General features: G+C 42.1%; 2 protein-coding genes across 12 annotated transcripts in view; one reads left to right on the top strand and one right to left on the bottom strand.

Annotated features, from left to right (window-relative positions):
* HMBOX1 (homeobox containing 1) overlaps positions 1–16468 on the bottom strand; it is a 137743-nt gene extending 121275 nt beyond the window's left edge. For 9 of the 11 annotated variants that reach the window (XM_084767190.1, XM_084767197.1, XM_084767195.1 and 6 more), the window contains exon 1: positions 16154–16441. The gene's annotated coding sequence lies outside the window, so the exon portion shown is untranslated. The other 2 variants (XM_084767194.1, XM_084767193.1) reach the window with 2 other exon arrangements.
* A 136-nt stretch (positions 16469–16604) lies between these two features.
* Positions 16605–20161, top strand: part of INTS9 (integrator complex subunit 9) — an 82210-nt gene continuing 78653 nt past the window's right edge. The window contains exon 1 of the mRNA XM_084767188.1: positions 16605–16944. Within this exon, the coding sequence (XP_084623314.1) occupies positions 16936–16944 (9 nt within the window). The 5' untranslated portion in view covers positions 16605–16935. The remainder of the gene's footprint in view (positions 16945–20161) is intronic.

Genomic DNA, 20161 nt, shown 5'->3' with positions numbered 1-20161 from the left:
ACAAGCACCATCCCACTGCCAGCAGCTGCGTGTAAGCAATAGTGCTGCTGTCCTAGCCGGAGCACACCTATGGCCTCTGCCCGGAGCTGCCTCCTACAGTCTTCCCATTGTATGAGATCCCTTCTGTAGTCTTTTATCGATTCTGATGGATTCCTAACCCATGCAATAAATTTGTTCTTTTTCTCTTTCTTTGAGTCTTATAAATCCCAGGCTGGCCTCAACTGTTCTCTATAGCTGAAAATTACTTAAACTTCTGATCCTTCTGTCCCCCTACTCCTGCATGCTAGGGCAACAGGAGTATGCCACTGCCAAATTTAACACTGCATATAGAACCTAAGACTTCATGTATGCTAAACTGGGCGTGGTAGCGCACATCTTTAATCCCAGCCCTCGGAGGCCGCGGGAGGCAGAGGCAGGCGGATCACTGTGAGTTCGAGGCCAGCCTGGCCTACAAAGTGAGTACAGGACAGCCAAGGCTAACACAGAGAGACCCTGTCTCGGGGTGGGGGTGGGAGGGAGGGAGGGGGAGGGAAGACTTCATGTATGCTAAACAAGGACTCTTCTACCAATTGAGCTACATCCTTAGCCCAGTAAATATACTTTTTAAACATACGTAGCACAGTCAGTGTTGTTCCATCTATGACACCTGACTGCTCAAGTAGCTATGACCAAAGATAACATACAGTGGAAATGGCTGCTTAGACATGAGGTTTGAAACTGTGACACAGTTAGTATTAAGCAAGCAGACACAGGACTACAGATGTACTTTTGTTTTGTTTTGCTTTAAACAGAACCCCTCCTCTCCTTCCCTCCCTTCTCCTCCCCACCCCCCCCTTTCTCTCTGTGAGTGTGGGGGGAAGAGAAGCTGGTCTGAATCCTCTTGCCACTTAAGTCCTAGGACCATGAAAATGGGCCACCATGATAGGATCTGGTAAGTACTTTCTGAAGGAAAGCTGAAGAACAGGGTAAGGTGCTTTTATCACTGGTCTATCAATTCACTGATCCCTCTGATCTTTGAAATAATCATCAATTTTACTGAGAGTTGAAAGACTCCCCTTAAATACCCATTAAAGACAGAAAAAAGAAAGCAAGAGAAAAAAAGTAGTAATATGGAGATTTTTAAAGGTACATGTAAATTATAAATTATCTGTTTATAAGAACAAACAAAAATACATTGAAAATATTAAAAAAATTCTTAGAACTCAATCATAGGATGGTGATGGGACTACAAGATGAACAATTACCTGAATAGGCATTTCAACCAAAATATGTATAAATCTCTGAAAAAAGGCCCACCATCAGCTAGTGGAAAAACAAATTAACATTACTGACATGACAATGGCCAGCAAGGGTATGAGAGAACTGCCTCCTTACATCATAAGCAGACAGTAAATACTAGCAAGGATGCAGGAAAATCTGCCACCAATACACAAAGACAGACAAGTAACAACACAGAGAAACTGTAGCCCAATTCACCACTAATAAGAAAATAAAACAAAAGCTGGGCGTGGTTGTATCTGTAGTAATCCCAGCACTAAGAGGCAGAGGCAGGTGGATCTCGGTGAGTTTGAGGCCAGACTGCTCTCATAGTGGGTTCCAAGATGGCCACAACTACATATTGAGAGCCTGTCTCAAAAACCTCAAAATAGGACCAGGCATGGTGGCACGTACTTGTAATCCCAGCACTTGGGAGGCAGAGGCAGGTGGATCTCTGTGAGTTTGAGGCCAACCTGATCTACAAAGCAAGTCCAGAACAGCCAAGGCTATCTCAAAAACAAAAAAACAAAAAAAAAACCAAAAAAAACCAAACCAAAACAAAACAAAACAAACAAACAAAAAAAAAATCAAAGCAATTTGGTAATTTCTTCAAAACTAAACATAAGCAATATCCTTAATGTCCTCAAATTATCCACCAGCTACTGAATAATCACATTCATAAACAATGGAAAATTATTAGGCAACAAAAAGGAAAGCAATACTAATACATTCCACAACATGCATGAACTTCAACAAGCTCTCCACTGTTGGTCCTGTATTTAATCTATTGGCAACTCGTTTGGTGGTCGAGTGTGTTTATATGTACAAGATCTGGATTGAGGCTCCAGCGTGGAATAAGAAAGGAGGAGAAAGGGAAGAGGAAGGGAGAGGGCGGTATTGTTTTAAAAAAATGTTTTAAAAAAATGATAAAAAGAAAAGAGAATACTTTGATAAGGCAGAAAACTATCTTATGGTATTCAATATACATCTAAATGAAGGTAATACTGAAAAAAAATCATAGACGTTAGGCTGGGCTTAAAATAGTTGCCAAACAGGATGCAAGGCTAGCTAGTAGCACACTCTGAAGCACACACTTAAATGTATTTCAAGACAAGAGTGTGTTCTTAGCACTGGATTCCATCTCAAGCACCAGGAAAAGAATTAACTAAATAAATAAACCCCTAGGAAAGCAACTAGTGGGAGACCAAATCAGGAACAGCGTGCCTTGCAGGTTAAGCATCCTGTTTGTCCTGTGTTAAGTCCCTGCAGGTTAAGGTTTGTGTTTGTGATTAAGAATAAGTTCTTGTTTCTTCGCTCTGATGTAAACTGCAAACATGTTTTTCAACCTACACTAACCTGTGACCCATTCCCATGATGTCTACCCTAACCCTGCTCCTTCCCTTTCACCGTGTCTCTCTAACCATGTGTAACAGCAGACCTGCTGGCCCCTGTAAACACTTTATCCCTCCCACAAAAGGAACCTCAAGAGGCCAGCAGGGACTGCTCTCTCTAAACAACAACAACAACAACAAAACAATTTAGGGAGAGGCAGGTGGACTGCCAAGTCATGGGTGCACCCCAAAATAAAGCTTGCTTCACTTGGACAACTGTGGATTTGGTCTTTCTTCTCCTTTCTCCTCCTAGAACTCCAAAAACAAGTAACTTAATAAACTTCAAGATATACAAGGCTTCCCTGGCTACTTCAAATAATCAAAGATTCTCTAATACTCCTATTACCAAAAGTAAAGAACATCATTCTTTTTTAAAGAGATAACCGGTGACTTCACTGTCCCTTTTCCTCCCTGACGCCCTCATGAATCCTATCAATCTGGGGCAAAGCAGCTCACACGTAATTTAAAGTTACCATATGCTTATAGAGGGCTTTATGTGTTTTGTCCTTACCTGAGGGGGGCTTGTTCATTAGGTAAGAAGACAGTGAGCTTACTTTGAGAACGATTTACAACAACAGTTCAGTTTCTTATTCTTCACTCATAAGCTCCTGGCTAAACTCCATTTAATAATCATGCTGTCTAGGTACTCCTCCTAAGACAACTGACAGCGGGAGCTAAGTGCACTGGCTAATCTTGGTTTTCAAATGCACTAGCTCAGGGATCTGCTAAGATGCAAAGATGCAAGCCACTGGGCAAACCTGAGAGAGACTTTCCTGATGAGATTATCTGAAGCAAGAAGACCCACCCAGATAAAAGGGTACAGAGGGAAGCTGTTGCTATTTGCTGCTTGCTTTCACTCTTGCTGGCAAGTTCATCTATTCTATCGTATTCCTTCAACAATATTAGAACCAAACTTCCTCAGGCCTCCAACACAAAACGAAGACCAGCAGCTCTGCAGGAATCCTCCAAGCCTGGTCAAGACTGGTACTATGGAGGCATTGAGTCTCATAGACTGAGCAGTAAGTAGCTTCTCAGCCTCTCCAGCACGCCAGTCATTGCTGGACTACCTAGACTTGCCTATGCTATGTAAGCCATTCCAAAAACTTCTATTAATATACATATTTATTCTATCAGCTGTTCCTTTGGAGAACCCTGACTTAATACAAAGCAAGCATCTCACACACTCCCCTGTGTGCCAAAGGTAGGCTGGCTGACTTCCTTACTCTACATTCCTCAGCAGGCCTCGCAGTGGTGGGATGCAATTATATATTATTGTCTAAGCTAGCAAAATGCAAGTTGGAGCACTTGTTTCTATAAAAAGTACATTACAAAAAATAAAAGGTTAAATGTTTTTATATAATTTCAGATAGTTTACTAAAACAAGAAAAGTAGATGTGAATCTACTGTAAAAGACTTGGGGGGAAGTAGGGCATTAAAATAAGACTCTTAGATTCTAACTTTAAGATACGCCTTCATTTTAGGGCTGGAGAGATGTCTCAGGGGTTAAGAGCACTGGCAGCTCTTGCAGAGGACCCAGGTTCAGTTCCCAGCACCCACAAGTTAGATTAAAAACTCTGTAACTCCAGTTCCAGGAGATCCAACATCCTCTTCCGGCCTCTGTGGCTACTGCATGCATTTGGTACACAGACATGCACGCAAGCATACACATAAAATAAAAAAAAAAAAATCTTCCTTCATTTCAAAAAAAATCAAACTTGACATCATTAATGTATGGTGTATGCAGGACAAACTGATGATATGCAGAGCCAATTCACGCATCTCAGTATTACCAGACTATGGCCTAAAAGCTAGCTTTTGGACTCTTGATACTGGTGTTAGATACATGCCTTAAAAATAAACACAAAAAGTTATAATCATAAGTAAGACTTTCATTGGGATGGGGAAATACTGTTTGCCCACTGGATGACCACAACACCTTTACAGCAAGCAGTACTGTCGATGCAACTGGCCTGCAAGCACTGCCAATTACTCCAATTGAGAGCTACAGCTCAGTATCAGTTAATGTGGACAAACTGCCACACATTTTGATTAAAATAACATATTTAGGGAATCACTTTTTACTGATTTTTGCTATATTAACTTTGTTTTCATCACCTGACCACTCTTGTTCAAATGAAGTCATCAGTGACAATGTTTGTCCACTCACCAGGAAGCTAAAACACAACCAGCCAGCATGTAAACTGTGAAGGAAGACAGCTTTACTTGACTGTCAGTGATTCTCATCTTATCCCTATCTTTTTCTGACATAAAGACAGAAGCAAGAGATTACCAGGTCAGCTGAGAAGCAAAGGTTGAAGGAACAAAGGGATAAAGGAACACAATTCCCAGCAGGTGGGAGAGGCACACAAGGACCACACCTACTCTCCCTTGCCTAGTAGGTTTCCTTTCCAGTTATGTCCCCCACAGGTCCCCAGCACCATACAAAAGAGGCTCCTACATGTACGATTCAGAAGTTTTAATGTTCACTACCAAGTGGACTGTCAAAAATAAATGACTGCTCCTTTATTTACGATGTCCAAAAGCTAAATGACAACTAACCACTGAAAAAGGCAACATATCTTTTTGCTTGTTTGGTTTTGTTTTTTGAGACAGGGTCTCTCTGTGTAGCCTTGGCTGTCCTGGACTTGCTTTGTAGACCGAGCTGGTGCTAGAGTCAGATGGCTAGAGTCTATTCCTAGACGCCCGATGAGAGACAGAGTCCAGAGTCGATGCAAAAGCAAAGGAATTTTTATTAAACTGACGCATCAGGGCCAACCAAGCTCCGAGGAGATGGAAGAACCCGTTCTGCAAGAGTCGGGTGTTAAAATACCATATACAGAAGCAGAACTTAGCAACAATGGTTAGTCAACAGGTGATAGGCTAACAATAGGTGACCTTTTAGGTGAATGGGGGGTGTGAGGTAGTAAATTCCAACTAGGGTGAGGTGGGGGCAGTAAAGTCCGGGGGCAGGGTTGAGATGGAAGCTAGAGGAGAATTTTTAACTTGTTCTTCTCATTTTACCGATGCTTTGTTTGCCCTTATCGCCTGCAATTCTTAACCTGCCTTGCTCAGCTAACAATGCTATTGTTATGATGGCTAAGCCAAGCCACCTGGGATCTTACTGCTTAGCTAACAGTGTCACTGCTATGATGGCTGAGCTCAGGCCACCTGGAACCTTACACTGGCCTTGAACTCACGTGGAATTAAAGGCGTGCGCCACCACGCCCGGCTAAGGCAATGTATCTTAAAAGTAAACACAAAAAGCTGTGAGTGTAAGTATGTCTATAGGCAGGGCTTAGGAGTGAACGGATTGGCATGAGCATGTCAAGATGCACTGGAAAATGTCTCCTTAGAGGGAAGGATTTAACTGGGTTCTGTTATATAAGATCCTAACTGGTAAGACAAGGATATAGAAACATGTTAACTGAGTAACGTGGCAAATACTAAGAGGGAAAATGTTGAAAACATGGGAGGAGAGATAACTCACCTAAATGTATCACAGAGAACATCTTTAGAAATAAGAAAGCAAGATGTTAGTCAAGGGGGACAGGAAAAATTAGAAGCACAAGGGGCAAAAATTTTCAAACGCACAGTGTGAACTTAGGTAGAGTCCATACTTAGTGACTATTAATAGTGCGATGAAAATCATTTTGATGGTACTGTGCGCCATGGGATAGAGTATGGAAGAGGCAGGAAGACTGCTTTTATGCTGCAATGATCTCAATAGGTATTTATGTGAAATGTAATTAAGACCTACACATAAAGAAAATTGAGAAGAGAATAAACACGCAGTGAAAAAATATTAGCTAGAAAGATATTGCTTGCACTACAGAAGAATCCTAAAGGTTAAGGGGGACATGCAGATCCTGGAAACAGAAGCACAGAGCCACGAGTAATGAAGTGTTATTTTAATCTACATAACTATCATAAGCACAGGGCAAATGTTCTCATAAGCCCAAGAATTCTATTAGGTTGATACCATTTTAAGTACATTTACTTGTTTATGTTACGTATGTGTGAATACACACATGCACACATGTGCCACAGCACACATGTGGAGGTCAGAAGACAACGTTCTGAAGTTGGCTCTCTCTTTTCACCAATGGATGGGTGCTGGAGATCAAACTCAGGTCATCCAGCTAGGAGGCAAGCACCTCTACCAGCTGAACCAACTTACTGGCTCCAAACAGAAACTGTTAGTTATCCAGCTTACAAAAGGATGTGCTGAAACTCATGGACACTTAACAAAGAATAAGTTATAAAGATCAGAGGTGCACCAGAACAGTCCGGCTTCCAAAGTCCTTGTTCCTCAGCAGCTCAATGGTCTAGAAATAATCAAGACTCTGAGAACAGTGAAATACCCTAAAGAGGGTGGGGCTAAGGAACTCATTTGTAAGGGCAAAATTTCAAGATGCTTGATATTCTAAAGGTTTTACACACACACATGCACACACACACACACACACACACATGCATACACATAAGCACTTAAGGAAATGAGCCAATGAGGTAGCCATTTTAGAGAAAATGCTTGGGGGCATAATACTATTAAAGATAATATCTAGAACACTAACTATGCTCACCCAAAGCATTCTTCATGTCAGAACCTAAGAGTAAAAGCAACTGGAAAAGGTGGACACACATTGCTTAACATAAGGTAAAAACATAGCAGGACGAAACATTTCCGTTTACTATAGATATTAATGACTACCTCAGATCCAAGCACTACACTGTCTGCGTTTTCCAAGTGCCTACATCAATTAGAATTATTAAGCATTTTTATGCAAGTCACATTCCTGAGCCCATCCCAGATTCTAAAAATCTGGAGGTAGCATTCAGGAAAATAACATTTAATACTCTGGATAATTTTTCCACATAAAAGCTGAGGTCCCTTTCCTTTAGTGCAGTCCATTGCTTACAACACTTTGACTCCCTTCCTTTCCTTTGTAATTGGACTGGGTTCTTCTAGACTATCAGCTGACCATGCTTGATTTGTGTCTGTGTCTAAAATTCTCGGGCTGATTTCTAATAATCTAGATGTGGCTTTAGAGTTTTCAGTGTTGAAATTCAAACTAGCTACGATATTGGGAGAGGAACTTTAAAAGGCTCTAGCTCCTTTCCCTAGGCATTGTGATTCTTCTATTAAATATAACGGCTGGTGGATACTGCACGGAACAGACATGTCAAGTCTTCCACTGTTGAATCTCTGCAGAACAAGATGGCTTAGATGGTAGGCTTACTAGCTCGAGTCCTGTTTGTTTCTTCTAAAGTAGAAGGCAAATGTACTGGTTTGTTTGACCTACCACCACAAAAGCTTGCCTTTTACCTTTATTTTTATTTTATGCATATAGGTGTTTGCCTGCAAGTGTGCACCACATGCATGCACAATCCATGGACGCTATAAAAGACACTGAGACTGGAGTTCCTAATGGTGAACCATGTGGATGCTGGGAATTGAACCTAGGTCCTCTGAAAAAGCAGCCAGCGCTTATTTTTTAATATTTTAAGTATATGAATTCTTTGCCTGATGTATGTATGTGCACCACACGTGTGCAGGGCTTGAGAAGGCTAAAGGAGGGTGTCAGATCCCCTAAGACTAAAGTTATAGGTCCTGTGAGCTGCCATGTAGATACTAGGAATTGACCTCAGGTCCTCTAGAACATGTGTTCTTAACCCCGGATCTCTCCAGACTCACAAAAGATTTTTATAAGGAACAGTTGTCATTCTACAGAAGGTAAGTATGAGACAGACTCTAGTTGCTATAATAGTTAGGAAATCACCTAACATTCCTCATTCCCTTTGGACTTGATGAGAAATAGAAAAGAAAAAAAAAAGAAAAGAAACAAAGAAAGAAAAAGAAAAGAAAAAAAGAGCTGCTTTAATTAAAGCTACCTCTCCTCTTCCTTTTTTTTCCTCCTCCTCCTCCTCTTTTTGAGACAGGGTTTCTCTGTGCAGGCTCTGCTATCCTTCAGCTAGACCAGGCTGTCCTTGAATTCACAGAGATCCACCTGCCTCTCAAGCGCTGGGATTAAAGGCGTGAGCCACCACCACCCAGCCTAACTAAAGTGACTTCTATAGTGCTATTCTGTCGTCTTTCTGATTGACCTGAGATGACTAAAATTTAAAAATAATAATAATGCTAAAATATAGTGTAGGTCTTTTGCTATTTCTTTAAAAAATGATCCTTGAAGAAAAGAGGAAAGGCAGTGAAATCCTTTCTGTATCACCAAGTAGCTCAGCATACATTCTCAGATTGATGTTTGTGAATGCCCTGTTCAGTCCCATCGAAGAACCCCATGCACACGACATCCAAATACCCCCTTAGAGACGATTCCTTCTTACCTCAAGGAATAGGGACAGACTCACTGTCATGTGTGTTCAGACTCCTCTCTTGTCAACAGACCCAAAAGAAATGTTGTATCACTATTAAGAGGTAAGCCTTAGTTGAAGAATCAGTTCCAACAGCACCGTGGTAAACCACGCCCGTCTATAATACACAAGTCAGTATAGAGGGGAAGAGGAGACTGCAGAACTCATTGAGACAGACAGAAGCAGAAGGGGGAAGTGAGAAACAGATGAGGCAGGCATGCAGAATAAAGCTGAGACAAGAAATCATATACTCCAGACTAGGAGGAGAAGACTAGCTTCCAAGATTCCTAACAGTGTTCTTCGTGTAAGGGCTAGTTTCCTCTGACCTTTACTATGCACCCTGGCAAGCACACATGTAATTGTATGTGAGCACAGATACACACACATTCTCTCTCATTCATTCATATTCTCTCTCTTTCTCTCTCTCCCCGCCCCCCCACCTCCCTCCCTCCCTCAATTTTTAAAAAACATCTAGTTTCATCAATCCCAAACAGCTATACCTTTATAACAATTTCTCTTTAAAGCCAAATAATTTCTAATTAAAACATCATTTATTGTAGAGTATACACCAAGAAAGAAAAGCAGAAGCCAGATAAATACAAGGAGGAAAAAAAGTACCAGGAAGAAAATGAAACCACTGGGAGCCAACGGCCCTGCAGGATGACTTACCAGGAAGCGCCACTGATACTTATCTTATTCGTGCCAATGAAACAACTTCAAGTTCATTCTTTAGGGTTTTTTTTTCCCAAAGCAAATTATCAATGCTGACAATTAAAAATACCTCAAATTTCAAAGACAAAAATCATATGACCTATCTACCTTGTGTTAATAGCAGGAGCTGTGACATTTAAAAAGTCTCTTTATCACACATATAACAATAAGCAGCCCTGTAACTTGATACATCTTTCTGGTACCCAAACTAAGGCAACAGTATCTAAATCTCTCTCTTTTATTCTTTAAATCTTTATTTCTCCAGAAATAATTCCAGAAGTCCTTTTTCTTAAGCTAATTTCCTTCTAAGTCTGAAATAAGACTATGACAGGAGCTCCGATTCATCTGGCAAGTCTGCACTAACACCAAGACCAACATGAAATTGAATAGGTGTAACTCTGCATCTCATACAGAAGCTAGCATCTTACTGCCTTGGAAGAAATATATTAGCTGGGTGTAGTGGTGAGCACCTCTGATCCTGTCCTGGCAGTCAGAAGGCGAGAAAGAGAATCAAGGCATCAAGCCAGTCTGGCTACAGAACGAGGCCTTGTTTCAGAAGAGGTAAGAAGAGAAGGGAGGGTAGGAAGGGAGGAATTCATCTTAATTTCTCACTTTCACTGAAAGCTTCATCATTACTGTTAAATTCCCCCTTCTCTCTCTGACCTTACACAAGTTATGTGTGCATAACCAGCAGGCAAAGCTGAACGAAGAGGGCAGCGCCCTTTACTCTTTTTGCAGCTCCTTAGGAATGGCATGATACAGCAAAAGCGCCCTAAGGGCTTTGTGAGGCAATCCTGCGAAGTGCTTTCTCTTCTATCCCCATTCTACAGATGATGGCACTGAGAGAGAGGCATCTTAATCCTTGCTCAAGGTTACACCGTGGTGGAGGCTGTTTTTCACACCGGTGGAATGACTCAAAGTTTAAATTTATTTGAAAGGCCGCAGAGCCACTGAAGGATTACAGGAAAAGTATGGCTGACAATCAAATTCACATTTTACTTTGGCAAGATCCCTCAGGTACCAGTGTAGAATGACTAATGAAAAACGACTGCATGCAACAAGATTAGTTAAGAGACTGATGTAATGAGTCAGAAACAATGAATTAAGAGAACAGCAGGAGAATAAGATGCATACACAGATGGCAAGACCAGCTCCATGTCATGACTGCAAGGCTTGACTAACTGAACCAGGAGCTTCAGGATTTAACACTATTACTACTCCTTATCAAAATCACAAGGTAGATAGTTTCAGTACTGCGAAGTTCTCGTTTCAGGAGAACTCACATTTAACTTTTCCCTGTATAAAAACTGAATCCTGGACCAGCAGGTAGCTCAGCAGGTAAAGACATCTGCTACTAAGCTTAAAGGAGTTCAACCTCCAGGACCCACACGGTGAGAGAGAGAGCCAACTCCTGCAAGTGGTCTTCTGAAACTCACGTGTACACCATGCCAGGTGTGTTTATTCACACATAATAAATAAATACATGCAAAAAGAATGTAACAGTATTCACTAAAGTTACTGCTCCTTTGCACCTCCGTACTGGTCCTAAACATGAACAATACTAATGTTTCTAATGCACCACATATGGGCCTCTGAGAAAGGATGGACAGAACTACCAAGTACATTGCCTTAGTTTGCTTTTGATTGCTGTGATAAAGACACTATGACTAAAAGTAACGTGGGGAGGAAAGGGTTTGTTCAGCTTGCACTTCCACATCACAGTCAAGACAGGAACTCAAGCAGGACAGCAATCAGGCTGGAGGCAGAAAAGTGGCGGTCACAAGGAGACCTATTACTGGATTGTTCCTCATGGCTTGCTCAGCACTTTCTTATCCTTCAGAGGGCCACCAGCCCATGGCCTTGCCTGCAGTAAACTGGACCCCCCTCTTATCAATTAGCAATCAAGAAAATGCCCCACAGACCTTCCCATCCCACCCGCAATCTGAGTGAGGCATTTTTACAACTGAGGTCCTCTTCCCATTTGACCTCAACCTTTTTCACAGTGACCAAAATGCAAAAAAAACAAAAAACAAAACAAAACAAAAAACTAACAACAGCAACAACAAAAAAGCAAAAACAAAAAACCCAAAACCACTAGTCAAGACATATATCCAGTAAATATTTCAATCATAATCAACAACCTAGTGAAAATATAAATGGCCTTAGAATGGACTAGAATCATTTCATCACTCAAAAAGTGTCAGGTGGGCGTGGTGGCGCACACATATAATTATAATCCCAACATTCAGGGAAGCAGAGGCAGGTAGATCTCTGTGTTGGAGGCCAGCTTGGTCTATAAAGCAAGTCCAGAGCAGCTAAGGCTACACAGAGAAACCCTGTCTCCAAGGGAAAAAAACAAAAAACAAAAAACAACAACAACAACAAAAAAAACACAAGAAAGGAGTCACAAATAAATAAATAAAAATAGCCCATGACAACAAAGCTAAACCACTGTTTCAAAAATCACTTAAATTACAATTTTTATCTTTTGTTCACAAGTTTTCAATAAACCCACAATGGTGTTCCTACATCATAAGAGTCCATAAACAGTGATTAACTAAAACCTAAAAGTTTTACATTTGATAATCACCAGAGAGTGTCTCTCCTGGTGTGAATCTATGCTGGATGGCTCCTCAGTCTCAGTGAAGGCCATCTTGGGCACAGCTGTGTCTAGGAATCTGAGTCACATACTAATTATTTAGTACCAGCTGAGGGAAAATGGCAGACTGAGAGGCTCCCATTTGAAAGAACTGGAGTTTGGCAGACTAGGTTAAGATGATGCTTTACAACGATGAGGGAGCCTCAACGTTCCTATAATGTGGACAGCATGGCTGGTGGTTACTCCCATCTCTGCTATGTGTGAGGCAGATTGGTTTTATGGATGTAGGGGCCTGATACACACACACACACACACACACACACACACACTTTATATATTTGAGTACATATATGCATATATAACACTCTAAACACGCTCCACTTTCTATTCATGACAGCCTTGTATAAAGTTGTACAAAATTGAAAAGAAAAATCAGTAGTTAACAGAAAAAAATCTAGCCAAAGGACAGAACAGTAAGATTCTGAAAGCCAAAATATCTACGTAAAGCAGGGACGTGTGAACAAACCCAAGCACGTTTTTACTGGGTGCTTTTAAGACTAATCTATATGTGTTCACCATTTTAGAAAGGTGAAAAGTATACCAACTCCTATTTATGAAAAATAATATTCTATGATAAATGTGCAATTTCTAAGAGAAATAACCCAAGTTTAAAGAACAGAATACAAAAACAATAGAAAAGCTGCAATAGATGATCCCAACAGTAAACCAGCTTTTGATAGAAACAAGGTATCCAACTGAACTTTGGAACTAGAGACAGAACTAACATGACACAAAGGAGACTTGAACAAATGAGTATACAATATACAATGAAGCCAGCAAAACGCATCAACCCTCAGTATAAAATTGCAAGAATAGAAGAATGAGATCTTTGTTACAGTATGTGAAATAACTTAGAAAACAGAGATATTAAATTTCTACTTGGGCTAGAAGCAGAGATGCACCCAGCTGTGCAAATGAAGCCTCTGGACAGGCATTCAACACATTGCTAAGGGTTCCTTTCCTTGATGCACTTTGGTAACTAAACACATTTGTGTATATGCAGTGCACAAACTAGCAGCAGATTGGTTAAAAACAGCTTGCATTTTCAACTTCCCGTAAAACAAAGGCCAGTTGTTTTTTTTTTTTTTTTTTCAAGAAATGATCAGATTAAAATAAATGTCTTTACAGTTATGGGATGAAATTTTAAGCTGAATAGGCACCAATGCCCTCGTTCTCTACTTTTTTCATAAGCCATATGACTTCCACATGCTGAGAATGTTTTATGCTTTAGCCTGCAGTAAAAGCTTTACATCATTTTAATGCCCCAGCGCTCAAAATGCAACAGAATCAGCCCAGTGAATGCAAGGAATATTTGGTGGACATGGAGTCATTTTTACCAGAACACTAGTCAAAAAAAGTTTAACGAATGCTTTCCCCATAAGTAACTTCATATTTCTCTTGATGAAAAGAAACAAAAAGAAGATTCAAGGAAAGGGTAGTATCTTCGAGTATCTTAGTTTGTTATATCTAAAATGATTATTAAACATTTAAAAATTCCCTAACTATTAGACTATATTTAAGATAAACACAAATAAACAATTATTAATGTTGTCATATGAAATTTTCTTGCAGTTTTTGAAAATTAATGTTTCAGGTTAAGATAAAGCTTCAAGCAAGTAATTCTGAAAATTCCAGTTTTCAAGAAACCAACGGATCGGTTTGGAACAGCACATCCAGTATACAAAATTCTACTCAGGTCAAATTAAATGCAGAATGTTTAAATGCAGAATGCATGCAAACAGCCCCTTATCAATGGGAATAATCAACAGCAAAAATTTGAAATCAAAGACTAAACTTACTATAAAATCTCAGTGTATCTATGTGACTTTCAGGTGCTATGGAATTTAAAAGCCCGTTGCTGATAGAAGAAACATTCAAGGCTGATAGAAGAAACATTCAAGAACTAATACATTCTGAGCAAACATGTAAATACATTAAATTTTCAAGTCAAAATAGAAATGATGCCCACTCCTCTTTTCGTTATTTAAAAATCTGTGATACCACAAAATGATCACAGAGAGTGGTTGAGGAAGTTGTATTTTGGACTGAGGGAGCAGAATATGTATGATCTTAAATTCTCCTGGTGTAATGTCATTAAATATTCAAGACTGTGAGAAACAAGAGACGTTCATTCCAACCCTAACTGAAAATTGAAAAATAAAATCAAATTTCCCAAACTTGACTTCTAAGCATAATCCAACCAGATCTAGCAACTTAGCTGTGCGGTTTTAGTAAGTTTAATGCAAAGCACTGCAAACCTGATGTGATAATTACTTGTGGCATAAATGCAAAATAACAACAAATTCGGGTCCTTTTCATTTAAGGACGGCATTTTATAGTGAAACCACAAACAGCACAGCCCGTATTAGCACAAACTAAGCAAAAAAGCACAGGAGGTAGTATGTCCATCGGGAAGCGAGATGCTCTGTGCCAAGGAAGGAAGGAAGGGTGTGGGGGAGGGAGGAAGCGAAGAAAGATAGGAAAAGAGAGGCAAAGATTTCTATTATCTGCAGGTCCCCAGAAAAAGGAGCACGTGACTATACCCTATATAACACACGAGGTTTTTGTTTTTGTTGTTTTTTTTTTTTAAGCATCAGACAAAAATAAAAATAGCAATCACTTTTATCATTCAACTTTACACAGCGGGTATCTTCACTGCTAAGTGTATTCTTTGCTTCGCTCACCCAGTGCTTCCTCACTCTTCCATACCAGTTTTCAGGCAAATGTGAGACAGAACAGGGTGGGGTAGAAGAAGAAAAAACATGTAGCGCCTTTCAGGGCACCGCTAATCCTCTTCCCCGCAAATAATTCCCAACAGTTTTTTGAACTGCGAAAATAAGTCGCCCTATCTACCCAGGGGCACACAGCAGACATTCCGTCTCATTAGCAGACATAGATGCGTAAGGTATTTAGCACCGAGACTCCCAACCCCACGTTCCCGAAATTTGAAATAACTGGCAAGCCACGGAGCATGAAGATGACAAGATACCTCTACTTACTGTTTCGGGGTGAAGGTGGGCGGAGGACTTCTTTCAAAGTAGCCCCAACAGTGTAACCAAAACACGGTTCCGGAATAAAATATTAAGAGACACTTTTCCTTTCCCACCTTTAGCTGCCGACTTGAGGAGGCAAGGAGTTTGGGGTGGAGACTGGCCCAGAGGAGGACACCGAGTGTGAACTGGACGCCAGACACGAACGAGTTGCTGAGCACCCCCCCGCCCCCCAAAACCTTGCACAAGGTCCACAGACCAGAAGTCCTGCCCGGGACTCAAGCATGCTGCCCAAGCCCAGGCCGCTTATCTCTGACTCGGGCTTTCTAACTTACCATCTACAGACATTCCTTCAAGACGAGCCCAGCACCCAAGTACACGTCACAGTTTAAAACACAGCGAGACGCTCCCCCAAACACACCAGCACACCTCGAAACCCCCTCACAGTTTCTCAAAACTCCTAAGCAAGGAAAGACCCCCACCTCCAGAATTCAAACCTTCCGCCGGTCCTGGAGACCAGAGAAGTTAGGGAGCTGTCGACGCTTCTCCACACCCGCCCCTTAAAACCTGCCCCACCCCACAGCCCGCGCACGGCCACCCCTTTGGAAGTCCCCCCACTTGATCCCCCCCATGCTCAACCTAGCCACTCCAGAGATCCATCTGTGGCGCCTACTCACTTTCTCTCCCCCTCCAAAACATTTTTTTTCCCCTTAAAGTAATGAGAGAAGTGAGGAAAGAGACTTGAGGTAGTCCGGTTTGCAAACGACCCCACTCACCTCGGAAACCCAGCCGAGTTCTCTGCACCCGGTTCAGCCCCCTCCCCAGCGTCCCAGCGCTGGGCTGAGGGAGGGAGGAGGAAGGCGGGAGGGGGGGAGGGGATCTTCACCGCGGGGCGCCCTGCGGGAGGGGCTGAGGAGGGCTCCAGGCCCGCGCAGGAAGAGCCGAGGGGGGAGGGGAGGCCCTTATCTCCCAGTCTCCCCCTGAAAACCTTGCTTGCCTCAATCACACCAGACTGACTGTCTTTGTCTGGCTGACAACCGCCATATTGATAGCAACAGCCCCGCTCCCACCTGCTGCCGCTGTGCATCCCTGGGAGTTGTAGTTTCCAGTTCCCTAGAGGAAAAGCGCAGAGGTGAGTGTCTGAAGCTCTAGGGAACTACAATTTCCAGGAGGCACTGCGCCTACACGCCTTCCCACAGGGAGGAGGGCAGCCGGGAGCTGAAGCGGTGCGGACTACATCTCCCAGAATACCATGGATGCCAGACTCAGATGAGGGACATGATATCATGCTGGGATGGAAAGGAAGGATGAATTGGCGGCGGCGATTAATTTGAGCGGACGGAAGGAGGTGTTTAGAGAGAAAAGGGAGGAAAAGGAAAGGCGCCCACAGTTCCCATGATGCCTGCAGTAAAACTACATTTCCCGTGATGCTCCGGAAAGTGCGTGAGAAGGGAAGACTCCAAGTCCCGCGATGCTCTCGGCTACAGAGATTGAACCGGAAGACCCTTCCTTGCCTTGAGAATTGAAGACACTGATATTGAACAACCAGAAGTCCGATATGAAACTGGTGAGTTTCCACTACTAAGTCAGAGGGCAAAAGTAATGTTGTATCCCTTTGGACTCTGTCGCCTCCACCATCACTTGTCACAGGGGAAAGTCAGCATTAAAGTGAGGTAGACTGTGGCAAGGTGGGTTTTGCGATTTGGATTTGAATTCCCTCTTGCACACATCCCACACACCCTGCATCTGTCAAGAGGTCTTTATTACTGTTTGCGAGGTCCTTTTGGCCAAACATGGAGTTGAATGTTACATTGCTTCACCTTCGAGTTATGGATAGGCTTCAAAACTTTGGTTTGGTCATGTTTCTTAGCTTCCACTTGGGAGTTATAATAGATAATCAGCCTCTTTCCCCTTAATGAGACCTGTGCGGACTCCCTCCTGGTGCTGCAAAGCCGAATTTCGATCTCAACAGAAAGTAGAATCTATTAGAAGTTCATCCCCTCGTTACATATCCCGTTACTCCTGCCTCTCGAATTAGGAGAAAGCGTTACTAGAGAGTGCGCTTGGAGGAGTTAGCTACAGCAGCGTTGACGCATTCCAGTTTAGAGCCTGCGTGTAATAAATGGCTCTAGATGATTCATGCCTCCTGGAGGAGTCACTGTGTGGCAAAACTCAAAACACTTGGCTCACAGGCGCGGACTTCTCAGATATTTGCTTTGTGCCATTTTACAGAACTTGATGGAATAAGTAATAGAATAATGCGAATTGAAAGCAGGGACGAAGGGCTGTTCTCAGCTTTTTTTTTTTTTTCGTTTGCTTGTTTTGTTTTTTCAAAGCAGGGTTTCTCTGCATAGTCTTGGCTGTCCTGGACCCGCTTTGTAGACCAGACTGGCCTTGAACTCACAAAGACCCGTCTAACTCTGCCTCCCAAGTGCTGGGATTACACATGTGGGCCACCACACCCTGCTTTTCTCAACCTCTTATACCCCATATTCTAACTACCAACTTACTGTAGAACCTTCATAATTGCTACATGGAGAGAAATGTTTAAGAAGGAAGTGATGTGCAAACGTTTATTCCAGTAAGTTTGTTTGTTTGTTTGTTTTGTTTTTCAAGACAGGTTTCTCTGTGTAGCCCTGGCTGACCTGGACCTCTCTTTATAGGCCAGGCTGGTCTTGAACTCACAGAAATCCACTTGCCTGAGAGGCCTCAGATCAGAGTTTATGTATTTGTTAGTTTGTTTACTCATAAAATCCTCTTGCTTGACTCATAAACAGGAGTTTAAATGGGGAAGGAACAAATGAAAAATCAGCCTTTTCCTTTCAGAATCAAAAGCTTGACACCAAGAACAGGAAGTGTTCTAATTAACACTCCCCCTCCTCACTTTCAAACCAGGTGTAGAGCCCATGATTAATCCAGTAATTACAGTCCACATACCAAAGTGTTTTCAAAACCACGTTCTCAGTAGCTTAAACTTGTATGCCGTGCCTAACAAAGGGTTTGAGTAAATTTTCTCAGGTCCTTAGGTTTTAACTGTGCGTACTGCTTTCGGAATGTGAGGTTGGCTGTGATGTGTGTGTGTGTGTGTGTGTGTGTGTGTGTGTGTGTGTGTGTGTATGTGTGTGTATACACACACACACACATGAATGAGCTAGGGATCTATGTAGGTCAGTGGCAGCATGCCTGCCTGGGATGCACAGTGCCCTTCAGCATGGGGGTAATGAGATCTATTGTGACACATGTCCATGTTTCTGAATGACCTTGTCTTTGAGATGAGACTTTGCAAAGTGCTTTTCCCCAACACAGCACACAGGATAAAGCCATATCTCATTGGTTCCTCTCCCTTAATGAAAATGCCTCGAAATAGCTCTGTTAATATGCTTTTGTAGTGGTTTGTTTCACTGGCACCTGGGAAGCAATAAGACCTCCTGTCCCGGTTAGTTCTCGTTATTTGTTTCATCAGCTTGACGAAAAGCTAGACTTAGTTATCTGGGAAGAGGGGCCTTGAATGAGAAAATGGCATATTAAATCTGTAGGGCGTTTGTTGTTGTTTGTTTGTTTGTTTTGATGATTGATGTGGATGGGCACAGCCCACCATTTGTGGTGCTATGTTCCCGAAGCTGATAAGGAAGCAAGCTCAGCAAGCGGCGGGGAGCAGGTAGTAAATAGTGCTCCTCCATAGCCTCTGTTTCAGTTCCTGCCTCCCGGTTCCTGCTTTAATTCCTGCACTGGTTTCCTTCCATGACAGGCTGATGAGAATGTATAATCCAGTTGAACCCTTTCCTTTCTTTTGGTCATGATGAGTGTTGCTTTTTGGTTTGGTTTGGTTTTGTCTTTAGTTTTGTTTTGAGACAGAGTCTCACTATGTAGCCCTGGCTGTCTCGGAACTCACTATGTAGAGCAGGCCTCTGGGGAAGTGAGGGAGGGGACTCCAAGTTAAACAGATTCAAAGTGATAGATCACGGTCTGAGTCCATGTCTGCTGCTTAGCGAGGGCTGAGTCAGGAGCACCTGCACAACGGCAGCACAGGGCTAGATCAACTCTTAGAGGCGTGCAGACCGAGGTTACAGCCTTGAAAATGATTATTGGTGTTGAGCGCAGTAGCACATATCCATGGTCCTATCACTGCAGAGGCAGAGTGATCTCTGAAAAGTTTAAGATTATTAAAAGCACAACTAAGTCAACTTGATAAACAAAATGGAAGCTGAATACAGAAATGGCTGCAGCTATATCAAAAAGTGCAGGTCTCAACACTCCATCCCTTTGTAAACATGAGTGATTTTTAAAAATTAGCTACCTCTAAAGCAAAAGGGGGCACTAATTTCATACTTATACTGTGACCATCATCTGCCTAACTGTCCAGCTTTGCTGGGACCGCAGCTGTCAGCTGACTCTTCACGTTAGTTAGCTTTTTGTTTTTCTCATGTTTAAACAGCTTCTTTTATAGGATGTAAGTTTTCTAACTTGTCACTTCACTTTTTTTATATAAGTATTTACTTGTATTTATGTATGTGAGTGAGTGCCTACTTATCTGTGTATGTACCATGTATATGCAGGAGCCCAAGGAGGCCAGAAGATGATGTTGGATCCTCTGGAACTGGAGTTGTAAGCCACCCCATGTGGGTACTGGGAACCAAACCCCAGCCCTTCTCAAGAGCAGCAAATGCTCTAACCACTGAACCATCCCTCCAGCCCTTTACACTCCAGTTTCTATTTTAAAGTGTATTTTATTATTTTGCATGTATGGGTGTTTTGCCCCCATACACATCCCTGCAACATGTGCG

Source organism: Acomys minous (genome assembly GCF_964271855.1).
Source record: "Acomys minous genome assembly, chromosome: 18".
In the NCBI taxonomy this organism is placed as follows: Eukaryota; Metazoa; Chordata; class Mammalia; order Rodentia; family Muridae; genus Acomys; species Acomys minous.
The sequence above is the reverse complement of the archived record's forward strand: the minus strand, read 5'-3'. Positions and strand labels throughout refer to the sequence as shown.